This window comes from Heteronotia binoei, chromosome 8 (genome assembly GCF_032191835.1).
Source record: "Heteronotia binoei isolate CCM8104 ecotype False Entrance Well chromosome 8, APGP_CSIRO_Hbin_v1, whole genome shotgun sequence".
NCBI classification, from domain to species: domain Eukaryota; kingdom Metazoa; phylum Chordata; class Lepidosauria; order Squamata; family Gekkonidae; genus Heteronotia; species Heteronotia binoei.
In genome coordinates this window covers 75,207,517-75,231,754 of record NC_083230.1, presented here as the reverse complement: position 1 = coordinate 75,231,754, position 24,238 = coordinate 75,207,517, and the positions used below count along the sequence as shown (strand labels likewise).

The following is a 24,238-nucleotide window of genomic DNA, read 5'->3' as shown; positions in this document are numbered from 1 at the left end:
TAAAGGAAAGAGAGACATAGGTTTTAACAAGTAACGTAAGTCTGTAAAATTGACTACAACCATAAGAACCATGCTTTGGATCTGTGTGAGGTCTGAATGCTAGCTTCCCAACATAATGTGGTTTGTGAGTGGTCATTAAAATGGCAACAATTCATATTTGCAGTAGTTTGCTGCAGTATTTGAATAATGAAATCCCAATCTGTTCAACTGCTCCACTCCTCAGCCTCCTACACAAAGAGAAAATCACAAACCAACAGAAAATACTATTGCTCCACCTATATTCACCTAGGGATGGTGTTTTGTCAGAACCTGATCCTATGCAGCAAAATGAAAGTCACCTTATTTAGTATATAAGGCCTTAGCGCACAAGGCTCTTCATAAGTCAGCAACTAGGGCATACAACCCAACTTCGTTTAAAATTTTCCATTTACATCATACACTCAGAATGCTTACCTTTTCTGCACAGGAATGGAACATGTTTCTAACACCTTTGCACATTGCAAAAATTAACTGCCCCACTCCTTCCATTTTTTCGGGGTGCTCTCCAAGGTCAAGGAACATTAAATTTAAAAGAGCATTTTGATCAGAAACCTACAAAAAATCCAAAAGTATGAAGACAAGTAAGAAATCCCATTGGTATTTCAATTTTGCACACAACATTCCTAACTTCTTGTGATTACAATGTACATAAATGACCCAGGGAGGGAGGGTCAGAATTTTATGCAACATAACTCACTAGTTACATATTTATTCTGTTCTTCTCCTCTGAACTCGGGGGTTGGCTAATGTTTCCATTAAAAATAATCCAAACATTAGGCTGAGAGACAAACCTAGTTCATATTATCACATTTGGAACATGACCACTAAAGAAAAACAAAGCTGAATGGATGCCTGGCCATACCATTAATGGCTTGTAGGAAGGGCTGTCTATGTGGTTTGAACCAACCAAAACCAATGCTGCAGAAACCCAAATGTTAGGCTGAGAGAAAATTAGCCTTCTCTCAGCCTAAACCACAGAAGCAGTCCTTCACCCATACAGCCAGGTACTCATACAGTTTAGCTCTCCAATGCTGAGGAATCAAAATTTGAAGCAGTACACAGTAGCTCACATACCAATGCTAAATAATGGTATAGGCCAGGAGGGAAAATGAACAGGAAAGACAAAGCCAATGGATACATAAGAACCTATTCATAAATTGCTTCTTGGATTACCTGGCACAATTTGGATATTTGTGTTGTCCTCCAGGAGAAATTATTCAACATTTAACTAGTAAACTAGTGCCAGAAAGTTATTTTCCAGGTTTGGTTTTTTCCGGTTCTTCTTCTATATGGTACACATTCTGTTTATAGCAGTAAGTCAACAGATGTAACATTTAAGGCAATGATTTGCCTACTGAAAGTTTACTCAAGAACCTTAGTGCTATAATATTCTGCAGAAATCCTGCATAGTGGTTTCTGATATCCAGCAGTGATTGGTAAAAACATGCCAGGCCTTCACTGAAAACTGGCTCTGTCTTACCTTGACCATCCAGCATCACTTTGTTTTTTTGATAGTCTTAGCTACTATTTATGCTGAACATGCACAGAGGTGCTCCTAGGGGGTATATGGATGGGCTTTAAGAGGCTTGTGAACCAGGAAAACTAAATATTATTTTCTAATTTCCTTTCTGTTCCTTTAAAACTGTTCATTAAAAATTAGTTTAAATTATGTTATTAAGGCATTGTTTCACTCCAAACAAGCACAGGGAGGCATGGGATGCTACTGTACACAATCAGGTACACAGGGTACACAATCATCCCCTGTGAGTCTGGGTTTTCAGCACTGGTTGCCATTAAAACAAAAGACAAAATGATGGGATGTCAAAGTTGACATGAGCGATGCCATGTCAAAAACCACTCCACAATTTCAACTCCTTATTCAAGTCAAACATCAGCAGCCCTTTTACTGAAATTCACTTTAAGGCAGAACAAAAGTTTATTTTTTGTTTTATTTGCACAATTTATTTCAATTTTCTTCATTTTTCTTGGGTATCTATAGCTTTCTTGGGTATCTATAGCTTTCATCAAATTTCATCAAATTTCCTACCAAAAAATGAAGAACTACTGGTCTAGAACTCTTTCTTCACCTCACTAAATGTTTTACAACAAAACAGAGTGCCCAGCAATCCAATTTTATATAATTACCTTTAATCTGAAAAGTAAACATAAACTGCAATCCTAGGCACGCTTACTGAGAATAAGTGAGTTCCACAGAGCATAGCAAGACTGAGATTAAGTAAGCTGCACAGAGCACAGTAAGACTTCTCAATAGACATATGCATGAATGTATTAGGGATCCTCTCTCTTACTCCTTGTCCACATGTTCCCACACTGCCCTTACCTTCCTCATCAGGAAAATGAAGCTTTCTGCTGCAAAGTTCCTGATATGCTGTTTGTGGTGGGCCAACAGGGTGCTGTACAAACTGTAAATACAATGGGAAAGCCTCAATTTTTAAGCATACTAACATAAGAATAAAAGTCACACAAAGACAATTAAGTGATACTTCTTGGGATCCATCATTTTACACAAAGCAACTCTCTTAAACACATATTTATTATTCTGGTTTAGGAAAAATCATAGCAAGTTACGATATGCAGATGAGAAACTAACGTTAACTATTTTTTTGCACCTTGGGTCAGTTTAAAGACCTCCACCTGATGAAAACTTGCTCTTCCAGTTACATCAACTGAGTTCCTCTCTACAGACCGCGCAGTGCCTACTATCCATTCACTGACATTCCTATGAGATCTGCCCAGGCCTGTAGCCAGAAATTTTTTGACGGCGGGGGGGGGGGGGGGAGAGGGGAGAGACAAAATGCTAGGTGAGGGGGCCACAGGGCACAAAATGACATCACAAACTTTTAAAAAACGGCATGCCTTTCACTTTCTGGACCACAAACTTTAAAGAAGATATTGGATTTGGGACTTCCGGGGTTGGATCATGGAGAGTTGAGCCGCTTCTCAAAAGGGGAGCGGACCGGAGCCTTTGTTCTGGGCAGAGAAGGCGACCCCAACACCTGCTACTACTTTTCTCAGTGAGGGAAAAGGCTAAGACATGCATGGGAGAATTCTGAGGGGATTCACTTTGGCTAACGAGGAGTCCCAGTGGGGTTCCTTTTAGGCTTTGAAGAGTCCCCATTGAAGAATCGCATTCCAGCGTCTACAAAGGGTCTCTGTGGTCATTAAATTGACTTAAACTCATCAAGATTCAAACCTTCTTTGGACTATTTCAATTTCTAAATAATCATCTTTGGAGAGAACGGTGTTGAGGTTAAATTTGGCTGCAAGGTAAGGAGATCTTTATCTTTCACTCCGGGACTAAAATCAATTTTATATGAGATAAAGATTGAAATTTGGACTTATATTCCAAAGTTATAAACAAGAAAAGGGGGTAATTTTGAGACTTTTTGGAGATTTAGAAGCAAAGTTAAAAGCTGAAAAACAACTTATGTTTGGAACACTTGAAGTTTCTGTAAAAAACCCTCATCGTCACTGAGTTGCTGAGCTGGAAGACTTCACAGGAAGTGACGCAGAAATTGTAACGCGAGATCTTTCAACCATTGAGAACGGGACTTCGTGGCAAGAAAAGCTTGGAAGAAGGGAATGTAAAGACCTCCTGGCCTTCTCTAGGACTGGGAAATCATAGAAAAAGTGCGGTGGCCATTAAAGGAAGGTAAAAATAATTTTGAAAATTGAAAGAAAAAAAACGGGACTTTAAAAGTTATTAAAGCTGGCAGATATCATCATTTTGAAGTGAAATATATTGGAATATATGTAGTGTTAATTTTGGTGGCCTTTTGGACAAAAAGAGAATTTTAAAAAGGTTAGAAAAATCGCAGGTGCCATTTTATTTATTTTAAAGACTTTAAAAATTAATATCTTGAGCTAGGAAGCTCTGAGAACGGCAATTTTGGGAGCATTGTAAGGGCATCTCCCAAACTATAAGATTCAGTGGGTTTTTTTAAATTTGGAGAGATAAATTGGAAAGCTTATTTTGGCAGTGAGGGGAGAGGAATGTCAGAGCAGAGGCTGCCAAAACAGACACGTGCAAGGACTGCTTCACTTGAGGATGGGAAAATGCCTAAAATACTAGATGCCATGGAGGCAAGACTGATCAAAGTGATGAAGGAGTTAATAACAGAGAATAAAAAGCAAGTAGTCAAAGAACTAGAGGTGGTGAAGTCAGAAATAAAAAAAGAAATTGAAGATCTCAGAAAGGACTCACAAACAACATTATTAAATAAAGTACATGTGGTTGAAAATAAGGTGAAAGTTCAAGATTCCATGATTAATAAATTGCAGGAGAAAGCAGCTCTGCAAGATTGCAAGTTAATGGAAAACCAGATTCGTTTGAGAGGAGTACCTGAAGATGAAGGATCTGATTTAAGAATCATTGCTGAGTTTTTGGAGATGGATGCCGATGAATCTAGTTACCTGTATGATTATATATATAGGGTTAATTCCCTGTATGCCAAGAAAAACAAATTACCAAGAGATGTGGTAATTAAATTCATTACAAGAGACATGGTGGGAAAGATCTTAAAAAAGCAGTTTCAAAATATATTGGAAATTGAGGGAAGTAGAGTAAGAATCATGAAAGAGTTGCCAAGAAAAGTCATAAGTGACAGAAGACTATAAAAAAGTTAACTGACAAGTTGCGGGACATGGAAGTGAGATACAGATGGATACTACCAGAAGGTCTAAGCTTTGAACATGGAGGAAAAAGGATTACAATTACAAATGTACTGGAACTGAGGAAGTTTTTTGAAGAAAATAGGGGATTTGGGGATATAGAATAAAGAGAAGAACCGTTATGGATTACAAATTAATATCTTGGAATGTAAATGGACTAAATTCACCGGGGAAAAAGAAAGGCTACATTTCAATAAATCAAGAAACAAAAATGTAATATAATTTGTCTACAAGAAGTACATATCAAACAATTGGATTACAAATTTTTATGGAATAAACAATTGGGTAAAGAATTTTTCTCCTTGACTAAGGAGCGTGATTTTTTATGTTAAACAAGAACTAGATCCAAAATTGATTTTTAAGGACAATGACGGCAGATATCTAGCTGTGGAAGTGATGTTAAATGATAAAAAGACGCTGTTGTTGAGAATGTATGCCCCAAATGGGGCAAAAGACTTTTAAAAAAGACATTTTGCAACAATTAGACCAAGTGAACAAATAATGATAATGGGAGACTTCAATGAAACAATTATAAATGATTTGGATAGATCAGGAAAAAGAAATAAGGAGGGGAAATTACCAAAGTCATTTTTTGATTTAGTGAAACAAGAAAGTTTGGAAGATATATGGAGGAAATTTAATCCTAAGGTACGTGACTATACTTTTTTTCCAGCAAGGCATAACTCTTTCTCAATAATTGATATGCTATGGACTACAAAAGATCTTGGACTTATGACAAGAAAAATGGAGATTCTTCCTAAAGTTAAGGCTGATCACAATCCATTGAGGTGGTTGGCAAAAATGTGAAAAAGACTAGGAGATGTAGAATAAATGAAGATTTGCTACAGAAAACAGAGATAGTGGTGTCTCTAGAAAAAGAAACTAAAGCGTTTTTTCAAACAAATGAAAATGAGGACATTCAGTTCCAAACTGTGTGGGATGCGTATAAAGCTGTAATTAGAGGTATTTTAATTACAATGAACAATAAAGATAAAAGAGACAAAGAAAAACAAATGCTGGACATTCAAAAAGAGATTGGAAAAAAAAGAAAAGGAACTCAAAAAAAGACCGGGGAAAAAGAAAATAATAAGGGAAATTACTATATTGCATAAACAATTGAGATATTTGTTAAATAAAGAGGTAGAATGGAACCTTAAGAGACTACAACAGAAATCCTTTGAAGGAGCAAATAAACCTGGAAAATACCTGGCTTGGCAAATGAAAAAAAAAAAAGGAAAATAAATTTGTTACTAAAATTGTATTGGAAGGTAAAGAAATTGCTGACCAAGCAGGAATTAAAAGGGAATTTTATAAATACTATACTAAGTTATTTCAAGGTCAAAAGGTGGAGAAAAGAAAAATAGATGTGTATTTACAAAAAATTCAAGTAAGTCCCTTAACAGAAAATATGGAAAAGATCTTAAATGAACCAATTGAAAAAACTGAAGTTGAAGCAGCAATAAACTCAATAAAAATGGGAAAGGCACCAGACCCAGGTGGTTTTACAGCAAAATTGTTAGCAGAAGTGTTAGTACCAAAACTTCAAAAATTGATGAATGTTATGATTGATGGGAAAATACCAAATACATGGAAGGAAGCAATAATTTCGTTGATACCAAAAGAAGATAGAGAAACCACAAATGTAAAAAACTATAGACCAATTTCATTACTTAACAATTACAAAATATATGCTAGGATACTAGCAGAACAACTCAAGCAGCATTTGAATAATTTTATTAAAGAGGAACAAGCAGGATTTCTTCCCAGGAGACAAATCAGAGATAATATTAGAACTGTCATAGATATTGTTGAATATTATGAGAAGCATCTTGAAAAAGAGGTGGCATTATTCTTTGCAGATGCAGAGAAGGCCTTTGACAATGTGAATTGGGACTTTATGTTTGCAGTGATGGAGAAATTAGGACTTGGAGAAGCCTTTATACGAATGGTTAAGGCGATATATACTGAGCAACAAGCAAGACTCTGTATAAATGCGGATTTGACGGAGAAAATGATAATCAGCAAAGGTACAAGGCAAGGTTGCCCTCTATCTCCATTGATATTCATAATGACGCTAGAGATTTTGCTTATGCAAATACAAGAAGATAAAGAAATAGAGGGGCTGAAACTGAAAGGCTTTTTTTACAAATACAGAACATTTGCTGATGATGTAATGTTTATCAATGAAAATCCCTTATTTGTGACACCAAATTCAAGAGTATGGAGAATTGGCAGGCCTTTATATAAATAAAGAAAAATCAAAAATTTTGTGTAAAAATATGACAAAGAGTCAACAGGAAGAATTGCAAAGGGTAACAGAGTGTGAAGTTGCTTCAAAAGTAAGATATTTAGGTGTGGAAATTACTATGAAAAACATAGATTTGTATAAAAATAATTATGAAAAGCTTTGGCGGAAAATTGATGAAGGTTTCATAAATTGAACTTGTCTATGCTGGGCAGAATTGCTGCAATTAAAATGAATGTTCTACCAAGAATTATGTTTCTATTTCAAACAATTCCAATTGTGAAGGACAATAAACAATTCAATAAATGGCAAAGAAAAATCTCAGAATTTGTATGGGCGGGCAAGAAACCAAGAATTAAAATGAAAATTTTAACCGATGCAAAAGAAAGAGGAAGTTTCCAATTGCCAGATTTAAAATTGTATCATGATGCAGAATCTTTGGTATGGATTAAAGATTGGATGACGTTATTAAATAAGAAACTGCTGGTTTTGGAAGGTCATGGAAATATTTTCGGTTGGCATGCATATATGTTTTACGGGAAAAACAAGATGGATGGCTTTTTCTCACATCGTTATATAAGAAGGAACTTGCTAAGTACTTGGGTAAAATATAAAAAGTATGGTGATGAGAGAAAGCCGTTATGGATTGTGCCAACAGAAGTAATAAAATTATCTTCAGAAACTGATGCAGGGATGTGGTTAACGTACAATCAACTATTAAAGATACAGGGAGGAAAGGTGGAACTCAAATCAATTGAAGAATTACAGTATAAATATAATTGGTTTCAACTGCAACAAATTAAGAGTTTGGTGGAACAGGATATTAAAAGTGAAGGTATTAGACAAGAGCAAACAGAATTGGAAAAAATGCTGTTGGGAGAAAATGAAAAATTGATTTCAAGAATTTATAAATATTGAAGTGGTCTATAGAAGATGAAGTAGTTAAATCTCAAATGATTAAATGGGCAATTAATTTTAACAAAGAAATACAAATGGAATTATGGGAGTACTTGTGGAAGAACTCTATGAAAATATCAACATGTTATAATATTAAAGAAAATTGTTTCAAAATGCTATATAGATGGTATATGACACCTAAAAAACTGGCAAAAATGATCAATCAGGTGTCAGATAGGTGTTGGAAATGTAAAAAACATGAAGGATCTTTCTACCATATGTGGTGGACTTGTGAAAAGGCAAAGCAATTTTGGCAAATGATCCAGCAAGAAGTGTCAAAAATTTTAGGCTATGACAATAAGAGGTCTCCAGACTCTTTTTTGTTGGGATTACAAATGGAAAGTTTTCCGAAACAAGATAGAACGTTGGTGTGGTATCTGTTTTCAGCAGCAAGGACATTATATGCACAGTTATGGAAGCAAGATAAAATACCAGAAAAATGCGATTGGATTTTAAAAACTATTTCGTGGAGTGAAATGGATAAACTTACAAGAATTTTAAAAGACTATGATATGGAGAAATTCAGAAAGGAATGGGAGAAATTTCAAAACTATGTTGAAAAACATTGGAAGGTAAAGGGATATTTAGTGATTTTTGATAATAGTTGAACTGTATTGGAATAATGGACTAAATATTTTTTAAAGAACTTTTCAGAATTAAAGGTTTAAGGAGAAAAAATAAAGATGGATTTACAGACTTTATTTTAAAAATGAAGATTTTTGATTTGATAAAATTACCTTGTATTTTTTTTTAACAATTTTAAGTAACACCGGCGGGGGTCAAGAAAAGGGGGGAGAGGAGGAGGTGTGAAAGTGCGATGTATTGTTTTTATAACGTAATGTCTTTATTTTTCTGTTAGAATATAGTAACAATATGTTGCGGATTAATAAAATTTGTTTAAACACAAGAAGATAATTTATATTTATGGATTTATATCCCGCCCTATACTCTGAATCTCAGAGTCTCAGAGCAGTCACAATCTCCTTTTACCCTCCCCCCTCACAACAGACACCCTGTGAGGTAGGTGGGGCTAAAAGAGCTCTTACAGCAGCTGCCCTTTCAAGGACAACTCCTACGAAAGCTATGGCTGACCTAAGACCATTCCAGCAGGTGCAAGTGGAGGAGTGGGGAATCAAACCCAGTTCTCCCAGATAAGAGTCTGTGCACTTAACCACTACACCAAACTGGCTCTCATGCCTTTCACTTTCTGAACCAGAACTCAGGAGAGGAGGCAGAGGCCAGATAGCTCCATGGAGCAGCGCCGTCACCTGTCCAGGATTTTCTTTGGGGGAGAGCGGGAAGGGAAGTTTCTGGGCCTGAAAGCTTAGCTGAGGTGTCAGAAGCAGGAAAGTCATGTGAAATCGACAGAGGTGGGCGGGCAGGGGAAAGAAGCCTTCCAGTCTGCCAGACCATCCTCCCCACTTGTTTGCAGCCAGAGAGCCGGAAGTCCCATGAGCAGTTGGTGGGGAGCCATGCAGCTGGGGGGGCTCCCCGTCCTTGTTCCTGGCAAGCAGGGCTTGGCAGCGTCTCTCCAGCTCCCCCCCCCCTTGGGCTAGCAGGATGGTGCACTCATGTCTGCCAGGACCAAGCATGGGGGAGTGTGAGGGGAGGCAGGACACAGGACCTTCCCTTGCCGCAGCTCCACCTCAAAGCCAGAGAGAGAGAAGTGTGGGGTGTCTCTGGGCATGTGCAAAGTGTGATCCTTGGTCTGAGGCAAGGGAGGGATGAGGCTGGAAAGCAGCGAATCAGACAGATGGAGCCCCGGGGCAAAACAGCTCGTGCTGGCAAACCAGGACGCCTCAGTGGACGCTGGAGCAGAGGTGCAATTACAAATAGAGCAAGGAGCCATGGCATACACTGGCTGGAGGGGAGGGGTGGCTCCATCTGAAACTCCCAATATCCTTCAGCAGTCTATACACAGACTATGTTGTCTGCCTGTGGTGCTGGTGACCCTGCCCCAGTAAAGAGCATCTGACTTGGTCACCTTGTAGCCTCTTTCAGCTTGGAAACTCCATTCCATATTCATTCATGTAACACATGAACTGGAAGGGACAACATGAATTATCAGGTAGTTAACTTCCAGACAAGACATAAAGAGAAGCAGCCCTGCCTGATGACTTCCCTACCTACTTTAGAAAGCCTCCTAGAAAAAAGAAGGCAATTTATTCCTTTCTGTTGGCCTATTTATAATTACGAAATTGCTAACACATCCATAAAAATCAAGAAAATGAGTTATCACGTTAATTTGAAAAAATCAAAGTTGACATTTTCTAAATAAATGTCAAAAATATTCTAAATAAATACTTTCTAAATAAATAGTACATTTTAATGAATAAAATAAATAATAAAGGGACCAAAAATGCTTTCTACTCCAACCCCCAGTAGAAGTGTGCAAACAGCAGGTGGTTAACAAGCCTTTTGCTTTAGCATCATACACATATTATTTTGGATAGATAGACAAAGCTTACCCATAAATGTTGGACATGTCCTTGACCATTAGCCTCCATAAGTATTTGTAAAGATAGGAAAGAGAGGTGAAGGCCCATTCCAGCAGTTCAGTGTCCTGAGTATCCAATAATTTTGTAATGCACAAAAAAAAGTCTTGAAAGTGAGGATAGAAATCTGTTTGTAGGTCACGTGCCAATTGAACCACCAAACTATAGGAGGAAAATGTCAGTGACAGCACATCATAATTAAGTATGCATACTCAACAGTGCTTACAAACATCTCTAGAAATACATCTTAAAGTCTCACAATGTGTAGAGACTGTAATACTATCTCAATCTCTAGGGTTAATCACAGACAATACCATGTAATCAAGTTTTGTGAGGCACCTACAACAATGTACGAGGCATGAATTTCCATTTGGAAACATATGATAAAGGCTTACAAATCAGGGCAACTTTGATTACTATAAAATCTTAGAATAAAAATATTTTAAAGCAACATGTGTGACTAAAAATACAGATTTAAAAGATCAATAAGAAGCACTCTAGAATATTAAAAAATAATATCACAAATATTATTACTTCAAATATTACAAATACAATATTCCTTTTCCTCAAGGCATGACTGGAACATATATTATTGGTCTTTTCCTGTCCCTACAAACAACCCGGAAAATGTATTTTAAACATTTACACTTACTCCAAAAGGGGCTGAAGAGCAAGACTGTTTTTCACCTGAATGTGAGTTTTCAGGCTCTGCACAATATCCTTCTGAAAATAAACTAGCTGGTTGAAAGACTGGCATTTGTTGACTACTTCCCTATAGAATGTCACTGTGGAAAACAACAGAAAATATCAATGCTTTTTTCCAGCTAGCTTCAATATGAGAGACATCAGCTAATTTGGACTGAAAGAAGAACAAACCCTTGGCCTCAACATGCATTTCCCATTCAAACTTAAGCACTCAAAAAAGTACCACATTTATACAATTCACAGGAAGAAACATCCACGTCAAACACTTTGGAGGAAAATATACATACCAAAATGCCGAGTGAGGTTCAACTCTCTCCATTTCTCAAGTCCTTCATGAAAATAAGTTTCAACCTCCTATCAAGATATAGAAAGAACATTATTCAATGTATCCTATATATAGAAAAGCTGTTTTATCTTAGCAAAACCAAGCTCCCTCACTGGTTGGGGTTGTGCTGCATCAACTTCTGGCCCGTCAAACCATCCATCAAGAGTACTTGCATGCCATTGGTTGCATCCACTCCTCTCTCCTGCCTGAGTGGCTGCTGCTAGCCAGCCAAGCTGATTATGTCAGTAAAAGGCAACCAACGTTGGTTCCAGCAGTTGCTGGCTCTCCTTACCCTCCCATTGGTTGAGCTGCCTGTTGCACTGCTTCCCAGAGAAGGAGGGAGAGAGGGAGGGAGGGACAGCAAAACAGAGCGTGAGAGACTGAAGTCCTGTGCTTAAGACCAACAACATTATCAGAGAGATATTGGTCTGAAAGGTATCACTAAAGGCCTCTGAGGGAGAACTCATTGGGGCCAGTTCTGACTAGGGCTGCCAGTTCCAGGTTGGTGGGAAATTACCAGAGTGGACCCTGGTTCTTGCTGCCAGACCCAGGTTCTTGCTGTGGAAGCTGACTGGGTGATTTTGGACCAGTCACAGACTTTCAGCCTAACCTACCTCACAGGATTGTTGTGAAGATCACAAGGGGGAGATGAGAACAAAATTGGTCCTCACCACTATGGAGAAAGAGTGTCGTTTTCCTATATAGAGGTTGCAGGAAGGCAATGGAAAGCTGAAGTTAGAAAGGCAGATAAAGGGAAGGAGATACTCCAGGTAGGAGATTCCTGGAGATTTAAGGGATGGAGCCTGGAGAGGGTGAGGTTTGGGCAGGGGTTGGACCTCATATAGGTACAATGCCATGCACTCCAACCTCCAAACCAGCCATTTCCTCCTGGGGAACCATTGTTGCCAATCTCCAGATGAGAAAGAACAGTGGCAGCACTATATGTAAAATACAAAAATATTGTGCAAAAACAAACACTCTTGACTGGTGTATACAAAATTCTATTGTCATGAAATGAACAGCCTACAACAGTGGGCATGCATTCATACAGTATAAATAGACAACAAACGAAAGTCTCAAAACAATATTCCAAGGAGGACCCCACACAGTGTCTGAGTTTTCCAAACTGAGTACTAAGACTCAATAATAAAGTTCCACAGGAGTCCCTCCGTTGCTTGTTGACTTCTGAAGGAAAAATTCTAGCCTTCACGCAAACCCCGGCTTTGATTGCGTTCCGCTGCTCCTCCAGCTTCCTCGTAAGTCAACTGTAAACAACAAAGCTGACCGATAAAAACCACCCTAAACCAAAGCAATCTTAACAAAAACATACAGAAACAGTTGATAAAACAACCTGAAACCTCCAGCCAAGTTCTCTCTCAAACGCCCATTTTGGTATCTTAATTTGCGGCTTGGGCTAACAGAGCCCACGGATTTTTTTAAAAAGGATGGTCACAGCTGTTGTTACTCAACCATTTAAAGGAGACCTCACCACAATCTAACAACATACCCAAGAAACAAAATACATTATATATAACAAGAAAAATCATTGTATTGATTAAGGCCAGAAGGTTCAATAGTGTTTAAACAATGTATCCACCGTGTCTCTTTTTGTAACATGGTCCTTTGTAAATCACCACCTCTACTTTCACAAATTTCACCAATTTTCTGAATCACAAAGAATTTTAAGGCTTCTAAGTTATGATCAGTCTCAGTAATTCGTGGCTCTGTTAGCCCAAGCCGCAAATTAAGATACCAAAATGGGCGTTTGAGAGAGAACTTGGCTGGAGGTTTCAGGTTGTTTTATCAACTGTTTCTGTATGTTTTTGTTAAGATTGCTTTGGTTTAGGATGGTTTTTATCGGTCAGCTTTGTTGTTTACAGTTGACTTACGAGGAAGCTGGAGGAGCAGCGGAACGCAATCAAAGCCGGGGTTGAATGAATGAATGAATGAATGAATGAATGAATGAACTTTATTACAGTCATAGACCAATATAAAAACTATAACACATCATATAAAACCCTCCTAAAATACCTAAGATAGTATAAAATACCCTCCCAAAAAAACATAAAATACAATAAAATACATGAACATTTCCCCACCTATACAATCCAAGATAACTAAAATATAATTGAACCAATTTTAAAATTCAAGTCAGTTCCAATTTATATAAATCCTTTAAATCAGAGTATATAAAAACATTTATAAACTAAAATTCCAAGAGATCATACAAGACATGCAGTTTCTTGTTTCTTAGTATGGAACTTCACAAGATAATGGCAAAATTTGGCTATCTGTCTAGAGATAGTTGGACTTGCATCCACCAAAAGTTTCTCCAAACATGCCTCGTCCGCGTCTGCCATTGGTTTAACTACAAACGGGGAAACAAACCTATCCCTCTGTACCTGGTGGAAAGGGCATCGAAAAAACATATGAGTCATCGACTCCACCTCTCCCATAGCACAAGGACAGCGTCGGTCTTCATACGGGACTTTTCTATATTTCCCTTCTAGCACCTTTGAGGGCATGGCTGCGCATCGAGCCAACGTAAAGGCTCTTCTGTGGGCTGGTACCTCCAAATAAAAAAAGTACTTGGCCGTCCTCATAACATATTTGGTCTCAGTAGCTGCTAAAAAAGAGGGGGCCTGTTCTAGATCCCTTTGTCTCTCTATATCGCAGATTCTTTGTTTGATAATACTTTTTGCTTTGGCATAGCTCTGCGCCAAGAGGTTTTCAAGTGAGAATCCTATACTTTCTAAGTTGCTTCTGACCAATTGCAGCCACCTTGGCCTATAGGGGTCTTGAGTTATTAAAGGGAAGAGGCCTTTTTTGTTTTTATGGATCCTTAGCCATTGACATGCCGAAGATAACATAATTCTGGCCTCAATTCTCATTTGCCCAGTTTCTAAACGCAAAAGGGCATTTGACACACCTGGCGGAAGCTGCAAAACGTTACGAAGAAATTTAGATTGCACTTTCTCGAGAGCCTTCAGTTTTTTAGCCGAAATGCCCAGGTTAATACCATAGAGCAATTGTGTTAACACTTTGTATTGGAACAGTTTCAGTGCTGCCGGAACATAGAAGGCCCCCTTAGAGCGAAAAAATCTCAGGATAGCGTACATTGTTTTCTCAGCTTTCTCCACCCTCATATTACAATGTTCAGTATAGGCACCTGTATTCTGAATTACCATTCCCAAATAAGTAAATTTTGTTACTTGTTCTATTTTCTTCCCTTTCATAGTCCAATACCTCTTCTTGGCTTTTTTGCCAAATGCCATCACTTTTGTTTTTTCAAAGTTTATTACCAACCGTTCATTTTCGCAGTACTTAACAAAGCTGTCTAATGCTCTCCGCAACCCAATAGGTGTTCTAGATAACAGTACCACATCGTCTGCATATAGCAGTACTGAAAGATGGCGAAGAGCCAGCTTTGGGGGGTGAAATTTAGTATCAGTCATATGTTCCACCATATCACTGATATAGTAGTTAAATAGGATGGGGGCCAAAAGGCAACCCTGTCTTACACCCTTCTGAGTTTTTATTGGTTCTGTAAGTAATCCCTGCATATTACATCTCACTCTAAGAAATGATTCTTCATGGAGTCCACGAATAAGAAATAGCAGCCTTTTATCAATATTAGCAGCCGCTAGTTTTTGCCACAATCGTTGCCTTGAAATGGAATCAAATGCTGCCTTTAAATCAATAAAAGCAGCATATAGAGCAGTTGTACCTCTGGCAGAGTACTTCCCAATTAGCTGTTGCAATATCAGGCAGTGCTCGATTGTCGACCTTTCTTTCCTAAATCCAGCCTGTTCCAGGGGAATAATTTCTTCTTGTTCCATCCATATTTCTAGCTTTTCTAAAAGATGTCTTGTATAGATCTTACTTATTATATTTAAAAGACTTATGGGCCTATAATTGGCGGGATTATTTCGATTGCCTTTTTTAAAAATAGGGACAACTATAGCTGTCCCCCAGTGCTTTGGGATTCGGCCTGTTTGATCAACATAAGTGAAAAAAGATGCCAGAAATTGTGCCCACCAATTTACATTCTCTTTAAGCATCTCAGCTGGTATGCCATCTATACCTGGAGCCTTTCTATTTTCCAGTTGCATTATATGGGCTTTTATTTCTTGCGTACTAACTGGTGGCCACTGAGGGAAGTTCTCTATGTTACCTGGAAAAGAGGGTTGGACATTGTCATCATATAAATTCTGGAAGAAAACAGTCCATGTTTCCGCCGGAATAAACATGTCCAGGGGAGAGGCTATCTTAAACCCCCCAATCTTTGTTAATTTCCAAAAAAGTGCAGAATTTTTTAGTTTTACAGCCTGTATAAGTTCCTCCCATAGTTTCCGAGTATACTCTTTCTTCTTCCTTTGAATAATGCCTTTATACGTTTTTTTATGGCTCACTAGGGCACTTTGTGTCTCTACCCTTTTTTCTATGCTACTTCTCATAGCAAGATGATACAAACGATTTAGTTCTTTTTTTGCTTGGACACATTCAGAATCAAACCAACGTTTTGTTTTCCTATAATGCTGATGTAATCTATTCCCTGCTGGCACAGTCATAATTGAGTAAATCTCCTGGATTATATCTTGGTAAACTATTAACGGGTCTTGGTTTTCCTCTAAAGCTGTGAACACTAACACATGCTTCTGCAAATTTTCTGGAGTTAAGATTTCTTTCACTTTTTTATCCAATTCCCCACCCCACCTTACTCTTTTCCCCATAATTCCTATCCTTGTTGTATAACATACCTCATTTTGGTTAGGATTTAATGGGAGAGCTATCTGCAGACATAGAGGTAGATGGTCACCCTCCAAGTATGGGAGTACTTGGAAATTTTTAATCAGAGGTAATAGAGAATTGCATACCAACATATAATCAATAGTGCTCATTCTATTCCCAGACATAAAAGTATATTCGCCAGGATGATCGCCATAGAATGCCCCATTTAGGATATGGAACTCTCTTCTTCCTGCTAATTTAGCTAAACATAGGCCGGCAAAGTTTGCCTTACAATCTTTAAAATCTCTTGTGAAGGGAAGTCCATTCTGGCCTTGTTTCTGCTCATTTAGTAGGGAATTAAATTTATTTGCTAAGAAGGCATCATTCATTCCCATACGGGCATTGAAATCCCCTGCCAGTAAGATTTGAGCTTCCGGGTGTTCCAGGGAAAGATTTATTATAAATTGGTCTAGTGACGCCCAGTTTTCTTCTATAGATGTCTGTTTTGTTAGAGGTGGGAGGTATACATTTATAATAATCAGGATTCCCCTATCCCATCTCACCAATATAGCCATAGCTAAATGGGACAGCGAGGGTTTCAACACGCATTGAAGCCGGGGTTTGCGTGAAGGCTAGAATTTTTCCTTCAGAAGTCAACAAGCAACGGAGGGACTCCTGTGGAACTTTATTATTGAGTCTTAGTACTCAATTTGGAAAACTCAGACACTGTGTGGGGTCCTCCTTGGAATATTGTTTTGAGACTTTCGTTTGTTGTCTATTTATACTGTATGAATGTATGCCCATTGTTGTAGGCTGTTCATTTCATGACAATAGAATTTTGTATACACCAGTCAAGAGTGTTTGTTTTTGCACAATATTTTGTATTTTTGAATCTCCAGATGAGGGCTGGAGATCACTCAGAATTACAACTGCTCTCCAGATGGCAGAGATCAGCTGTCCTTGAAGTGAAGGGGGAGTGAATGCCTTCACTTGAGTGTGTGGGAAAACAGCAAGGGTGGGGGGCACTCTCCCAGAGTCTCTTTCTAGAGCTCATTGTATTTTTCTTCACAATGGGTCTTATTTCACATTATACACATAAAGCATCTCAGGCAAAATCCTCCAAAGAAAAAAGCTTACATAAGAACCCTCTGAAGCATTTCTCAAAAAATAACCCCACCAAAAAATTCAAAAAGGGCTCAAGCTGTCATACGGATTGCAACCAGTCACTGCTGATGGCCATAAGCTAACAGCAGTGGAATGTTAACAGAGAAGTTGTTCAATAATGACACAAAGCTGCTGCTCGGTCACTGATCTCTTCCTTGTACTTCTTGAACTGAAACTGGTGTGTACAAATTACTTTTCAAAATATTAATCTAGTTATTTAAAAACTATTTATACAAATAAACAAGTAGACAGATCCCAGTAGGGAGCCGCGTTGGTCTGAAGTAACAGAACAAAGCAGTAAACAAGTGCACCTTTAAGACCAACTAAGTTTTATTCAGAATGTAAGCTTTCGTATGCTTAGTTGGTCTTAAATAAACAAGTAGTAAAGCTTTTCCTGGAGTGTATTGCTTTGGGTTGCAACTGAGCAGCTGCATGTTTGAATGCTTCTCTAGCAGTCAAACAAATAATAAAAGTGGGGGGGATCTTCGAGAACTTAAAGAGGCATCTCATTTTTCCCTACTTCACTATTTCCTCTTTATCTTCTCGGGAGTCCCCCATAATGACTCCCCTTCTCCTTCTTGTTTCTTTCTTTTCATCCACCAGTCTATCTACCTTTATCTGCCCCCTGGAACTGGCAGCCTCTCTCCAGGCCTGCCAGCCAAATTGCACAGTGCTGAGCTGGGCCCAGCTGAACCCACAAGGACTTGTGGGTGATACCTCACTTTCCCTTGTATCCCCTCACCACAATATTTCTTCTTTTGTTCTTCCTGGCAGGCCCCACATCCTTTTCTCCCTGCTTCCTTCTCTCCCACACACCCACCTTTTATCTGCCCCCCAATCTTTAGCTATATTTATTTATTTACTTCATTTATATCCCAGCTTTCTCCACAACAGGGGTCCAAAGCAGCTTGCATTATCTTCTGCATTTTATTCTCACAACAACACTGTGAGGTAGATTAGGCTGCGAGGGGGGGGGGGGGCAGTGGCTCAGTGGTAAAATATCTGTTTGGCATGGAGAAGGCCCCAGGTTCAATACACAGCATCTCCACTTAAAAGGACCAAGCGATAGGTGATGTGAAAGCCCTCTGCTTGACTTCTTGGAGAGCTGCTGCCAGTCTGAGAAAAAAATACCAAATTATGGACAAATGCTCTGATTCAACATAAAGCAGCTTCATGAGTGTGTGATTGGTCCAAAGTAAATGAGTGAGCTTCCATAACAGAGTGGGGATTACAACCTGGGTCTCCCAGATCCTAGTTTGAAACTTTAACCATTACACCACAGTGGCTTTCATGGGGTGGCTGCTGTTAAACAGTAGCAAGGAGCCAAGCCCAAGTGAGTAATGCAAGTCATGCAGAAGCAAGTTGCTTGGTGGTTGCTGGCAGGCCTGGCCCCAGTGAGTCTTCCCCAAAGATCAAAACAGAAAGGGTCCTGACTGCTCCCCCTGCCTTCTCCTTACAGAAGCTAGGGCTTGAAGGTTTGCTATACTGTTATGACTGCCTAGCAATGGTTACTGAGGGCATCCATTTCTTAAAGTGGATTCTTTTCATCATTTGGAGGAATTACCCTCATTTTTATTTTGAGATATCATACTTTTCTGCAAACCTGGGGCAATTTTCAGGTTTGTAGAAAGATCTGTCTTGTTTGTCCATGGTTTCCGTCTCCAGATTTAAGTATCCAAACACAGAAGCCACACTAAGGATTAGATATATTGATGATTCTGAATTTATAATCCTTACAGCCATGTAAAAATAGATCAGTGTTGGTATTACTGCACTAACGGCAGGAGAACTCTAAGAATGAGAATGAAAGAGAATGGGCTGCCAAAGGCCATCAAGCTAGAGATAAGATTCAAAATAGGAGCTTTCTGATTTGTAATTCACAATGCAGTTCACAAAGTTACTCTGTTCTAAACACACTGGAATCAATTGGCTTAAATTTAAGTGACTCTAGATTTGCACTATCAGTTTCTTAGCCACTACCTTACAGCAATTGTTTTACTAAAATAATGGCTTTAGAAGGCCATAATTCTGTTTAGCAGTTGGTCAGTTTATCTAAGTCTTTGCATAGTAGTTCAAATCTGAGGGGAGAGGAAATTTTTAAAAGCTGGTCTCTTGCCTTTTAAAATATGAAATAGCATGATCTAGTAATGTGAATGGTTACCACTCAAAGAGGCACAAAAAGTAGAATTTTTTTCCTGTAGTCTATATGATTTCTTATATCCTAATTTCTACATAGCAAATAACTTTGTTTATAGTGCTACCTTTTAAGGAAGGATCATTTTAAATTCAAGGTGATCTGCTTTTATGTATAACCTTCTCTTTTTTGGGAGGAGGGGAGGTCATCTTAAATCCAAGGCTGCCTTACTTATGAGAAAATACTGTAACTGCAGCCCAAGTCTTAAGGCAGTTTTATGCATGAAATGTTCAATTGAATTTGAGGTGAGGCTTGATGGGAACTTGCTATCGCACTTCCCCAGCTATGTAAGGGAAACCACTACATATAATCAACTGATATGAATGCTACAAACACATCTGTTTGTGTGATAGTGCTTGTATACCACAGCATGAAAAGCAGAATAAGGATATCAGCCAAAGAAAAATTAAATATGGGGTGACTCCTGTATCTTGGGCAAATGCCTTAGAAATCAAGGTTATCAATTTTCTTATATTGTGAACAACTAGCACACTGAAATGACAAGCAAGCATAAGCCAAAGATTGGCTAATTGTTGCTAGTATGAGGAGGGGGGGGGCAACACATCCCATAACAAACACCTCTTCCATCAGGGATTCCCTCTGACACCCCCCCCCCCCCATATGCATCCCTAAGGAAGGCAGTGGCTAGAAATACCTTAACATACATATGATCTTTACTTAGAGCACAGTAACAGAAATTCCTTACCTCAGCATAGCTTCCTGTTCGGTCAATGCGATGGATAATATCAATATTTACATTGCTTAATCGTTCTGAGAAGGTGAGAAACTGCAAGAGAAACACAGTATCACATCTAATGGTAAGTAGTCAAATTCTACATAGTTTTAACTTTTGTTCACAATAACTGAGAATCAAATTAATGAGATTCTGGAAATGTTATTTAGTACTACTGTTTGTACTGTGACAGGCCCTTCTGCATCCAGTATTCACAGCCAGGTTACAGTGTACCACATCACATGTCCTAAGTCTAAGATGTACCTTCCTTCCCATCCCAATATATAATACTCAAAAAAGTCTCTTAAGTTCAGCAAACATTTCTGGGTGCAGGAACTTCTCTGAGCAAATTAAACTGCTCTGCCCACTACAGCTTCTCCATTCATTTCAGTTTATTTCTCTGTATCCCATCTTATTCTTCTGTATCCCAAGGACCAGGGTAAAACAAATCAAGACTCCTAACCAGCTGCACATCTGAGATTATATTGATCTCTGAAATGAACCTAATTTGGGGGGAGGGGGCATACAGTTTTTGACTGGCCTTTGACACTAGGAACAGAGGAATCCTGGCACAACATTGTTTTGCAAGCACTAGAGTCACCTACAACTCATTTCAAAAGAAAGCTAAAAGTTGCATTGCTCCTCTATGATTCAATAACAATCTCAAGTAATTTTTAGAGACATGGATCAAATTGGTGCCTCTTCGGTAAAATAAAAACTAATCTTTTGATCCATAGTGGTAAATTGATTTCCAGAAGATCTAAGTACCTCCCAAGCATATCAGGACATAATGCAACTTTCTGTATCTTACCCTGTACGTGTTCTCGGACTTATGAGAAGACGATTTGGTCTTCATATTTCTGAGGATCTGGAGAACAGCAACCTCTTTGTGTGTAAGAGACAGAGATGTATATTAAGCAGACAGCTACCGAACATAGATAATTTACCAAAGCAGCACACAAAAACGTGCGCCTCTATCACTGGGGGCAGCCATATTGGCGGAAGGATTCTGGGATGCGATTATCACGTGGAATGTAGACGTAAGCAAGCAGGGGGGTTGGACTTTCTGAAGAATGCAGCTGGGAAGTTGGTAGGCGGGAGAGGGAGAGTGTGGTGTCGATTGCGCTCAGATGAAGTACTACCGAAATAATTTGCTTGCAATACGGAATGTATAATAAAGGGTGTGAAAGGAATAAGTGGTTTACACCTTATATGTTTTCTCCTCTAGGTCAGCTTTATTAGTTCGTGTATTTTGCCACGTTTAACAAACTCTTTACCGCTCCATTCTTGTAATCTTCATTTCACTTGTTGAAATAATTCAAATATTTGTTTTTGAGCAGAAGCATTAGAAGAGCTATACTAATGCATGCTTTTGAAGCCCTGCCGTGATTATTAAGCATCTTTATAAAAAGTAGATTAGTTCATAACTTCCGGGTGAGTAGGTTTAAGATTACAGCTTTTATTTGCATATTTTATTGCGCTTTAGAAATAGGACTACTCCGCGGTTTTCAAAGAACAGGAAAGAAAACAGAACGATGGTTTTAAGCAAGTGGGCATTATCATGGGAAGAAGGAGGCATTCAAGTATAGCGACTTTTCTTTCTGACCACCAAAACTACACTGCTCTCAGATCAAATGTAATTAAAACATTTCCTGGTGCTTTACAAATCCTTCCAAGATCAAATATAATTAAAACGTTTCCTGGTGCTTTACAAATCCTTCCAAGCTCTGGATGCTTGAGGTGCCGGAAGTGTAGTCAGTGGACTGTAGGGGAAACCCTGTTGAACCAGGAAACCTTGACCGGCGTGACTTTGATATCTTCGCTATCACTTCATGGAGATATTAAAAATAGGGATTATTGCTGCCCTAAATCCCTGGAAGAAAGGCTACGATGGACTTTTTTGCCAAGATAATAAAATACAATGAAAATGTCTTTGTAAGACGGGCACCCCAAACATTGTGTTTAGTATTACATTGGGGCGACATTTTTGTGAGCCTTTGCCCCTGATATGCAAGATAACCTCTATAAACCAAATTCCTTAAATTATCTCCATTTGGATTATATCGGTGTATGAAAATGATATGCAGAGCATTAGCCACAGATCTTGATCCATTGTTTTAGAATAGATGCAGTTTTAGAATGAAATGCAGAGGGGGAAATTAGCATAACCCATAAAATCAAAAATGACATCCTTCATCTGCAAACTGAAATAATCTTACAGAATTAATTTATCAAAGGAAAAAAAACCCCTAATGTTTACAGATACAACATAAGTTGGTAGTGAAAGTAGAGTAGGATTTGGAAGGCCCAGGTTCAGATCTCTGCTCTGCCATGGAAGTTTGCTGGGTGACCTTGGGCCAGCCTAACCCACTTCACAGGGTTGTTGGGAGAATAAAATGGAGAGGAGAACAATGTAAGTACCTAACAATGGCCCCAGGACACACAGACAGAATCAGCAAAATGGTGTGTGCTGATGCAGCTATGAACACCTTTTGTTGATCTTGCATGTCTTTTATACAAAGTATAGCAAATGCAACAAAAGAAAAAGAACCAACAACGTCAGCAGTACATATAGAAGTGAACAAAAGGTAGGGCATATAATATAATATAGTGGGTTCTATTTATTTTATTTATTTATTTACTTTTTACGCTGCCCACTCCACATACGGACTCTGGGCGGCTCATCTATGCATAGATGAGACAAGGTATCAGTGACAGACTGCTCTTTATTAGATACAGCATGGTGGAGGCTGCTCTGCTAAGGACTGCTGAACTGGGCCAGTGTGGCCAACTATATACAACTCTGCGTTCCCACGCAAGCACGTTATTGGATCATTTTAAACCAGCAGGGAACTGTGATTGGTGCAGGGCAGCAGGGATTTGGATCCTGTTGCCCATTGTTCCCAAGTCCCCAAGCTCGGTTAATCTGGCTCCAATGAGTCTGGCAGGAACACCCATTACAATCTTCAGTTAAATCCATATCCCATGGAAACTTACAGTTATCACATCGAAACTTATCAGGTTACAGTTATGATAAATAAAGCAAGGCATAAATCACAACTAATAACATGAAGGGCATCAGATAGATACATAGAATGTATCCTGATTTCCAGGAGGAACTGTTGAATCCAATACCAAGGTACCTTTGAACATATGAAGCTGCCTTATACTGGATCAGACCTTCGGTCCATCAAAGTCAGTATTGTCTACTCAGACTGGCAGTGGTTCTCCAGGGTCTCAAGCTGAGGTTTTTCATGCCTATCTGCCTGGGCCCTTTTTAGTTGGAGATGCCAGGGATTGAACTTGGGACCTTCTGCTTATCAATCAGATGCTCTACCACTGAGCCACTGTTCCTTTATTAGATATGGTTCAATAAAGCAAAATTTCTTTATAGATTTTACATCTGTTGAACGAGTTTATATAAACCAGATCATTGTAAATATTTTTCTAAAATTGGGAACCACTTAGCAACAAACTGTTGATATGCCAAGTATGGATCAGTGTGGATCAGCCCTGAAGAGATCTTGTCCATGATAAGATGGTCCCAAATTTTACTGAGCCAAATCTCAGTAGATGGGACTTCGGGATCTTTCCAATATTGAGTGATTACTGCTTTGGCAGCAGTAAGGAAAATGGTTATTAAAGATTTTTTCAGTGAAGATGTGATAATAGAATGCTAGTGGTTGAGTAAGATTAACTCCAGGTTTTCTGGGATCACAACATTGGTAAGGTCTTTTACAAAAAAGATTTAACTAAAGCACAATCCCACCAACAGTGGAAACAGGAAACTGTTTTGCCACAGTTTCCCCAGCACAATAGAGCAGGGGTGGCCAACAGTAGCTCCTCAGATGTTTTTTTGCCTACAACTCCCATCAGCCCCAGCCATTGGCCATGCTGGCTGGGGCTGATGGGAGTTGTAGGCAAAAAACATCTGGAGAGCTACCGTTGACCACCCCTG

At 38.8% G+C, this 24,238-nt stretch overlaps 1 protein-coding gene across 1 annotated transcript in view; it reads right to left on the bottom strand.

The window, feature by feature from the left end:
* Positions 1 to 21,288, bottom strand: part of UTP20 (UTP20 small subunit processome component) — a 100,216-nt gene extending 78,928 nt beyond the window's left edge. The window contains exons 1-7 of the mRNA XM_060245253.1: positions 21,092 to 21,288; positions 20,254 to 20,334; positions 11,421 to 11,487; positions 11,081 to 11,213; positions 10,402 to 10,590; positions 2,381 to 2,462; positions 454 to 591 (exon numbers count right to left, since the gene is read on the bottom strand). Of these exons, the coding sequence (XP_060101236.1) occupies positions 454 to 591; positions 2,381 to 2,462; positions 10,402 to 10,590; positions 11,081 to 11,213; positions 11,421 to 11,487; positions 20,254 to 20,334; positions 21,092 to 21,136 (735 nt within the window). The 5' untranslated portion in view covers positions 21,137 to 21,288. The remainder of the gene's footprint in view (positions 1 to 453; positions 592 to 2,380; positions 2,463 to 10,401; positions 10,591 to 11,080; positions 11,214 to 11,420; positions 11,488 to 20,253; positions 20,335 to 21,091) is intronic.
* Between the last annotated feature and the right edge of the window lie 2,950 nt (positions 21,289 to 24,238).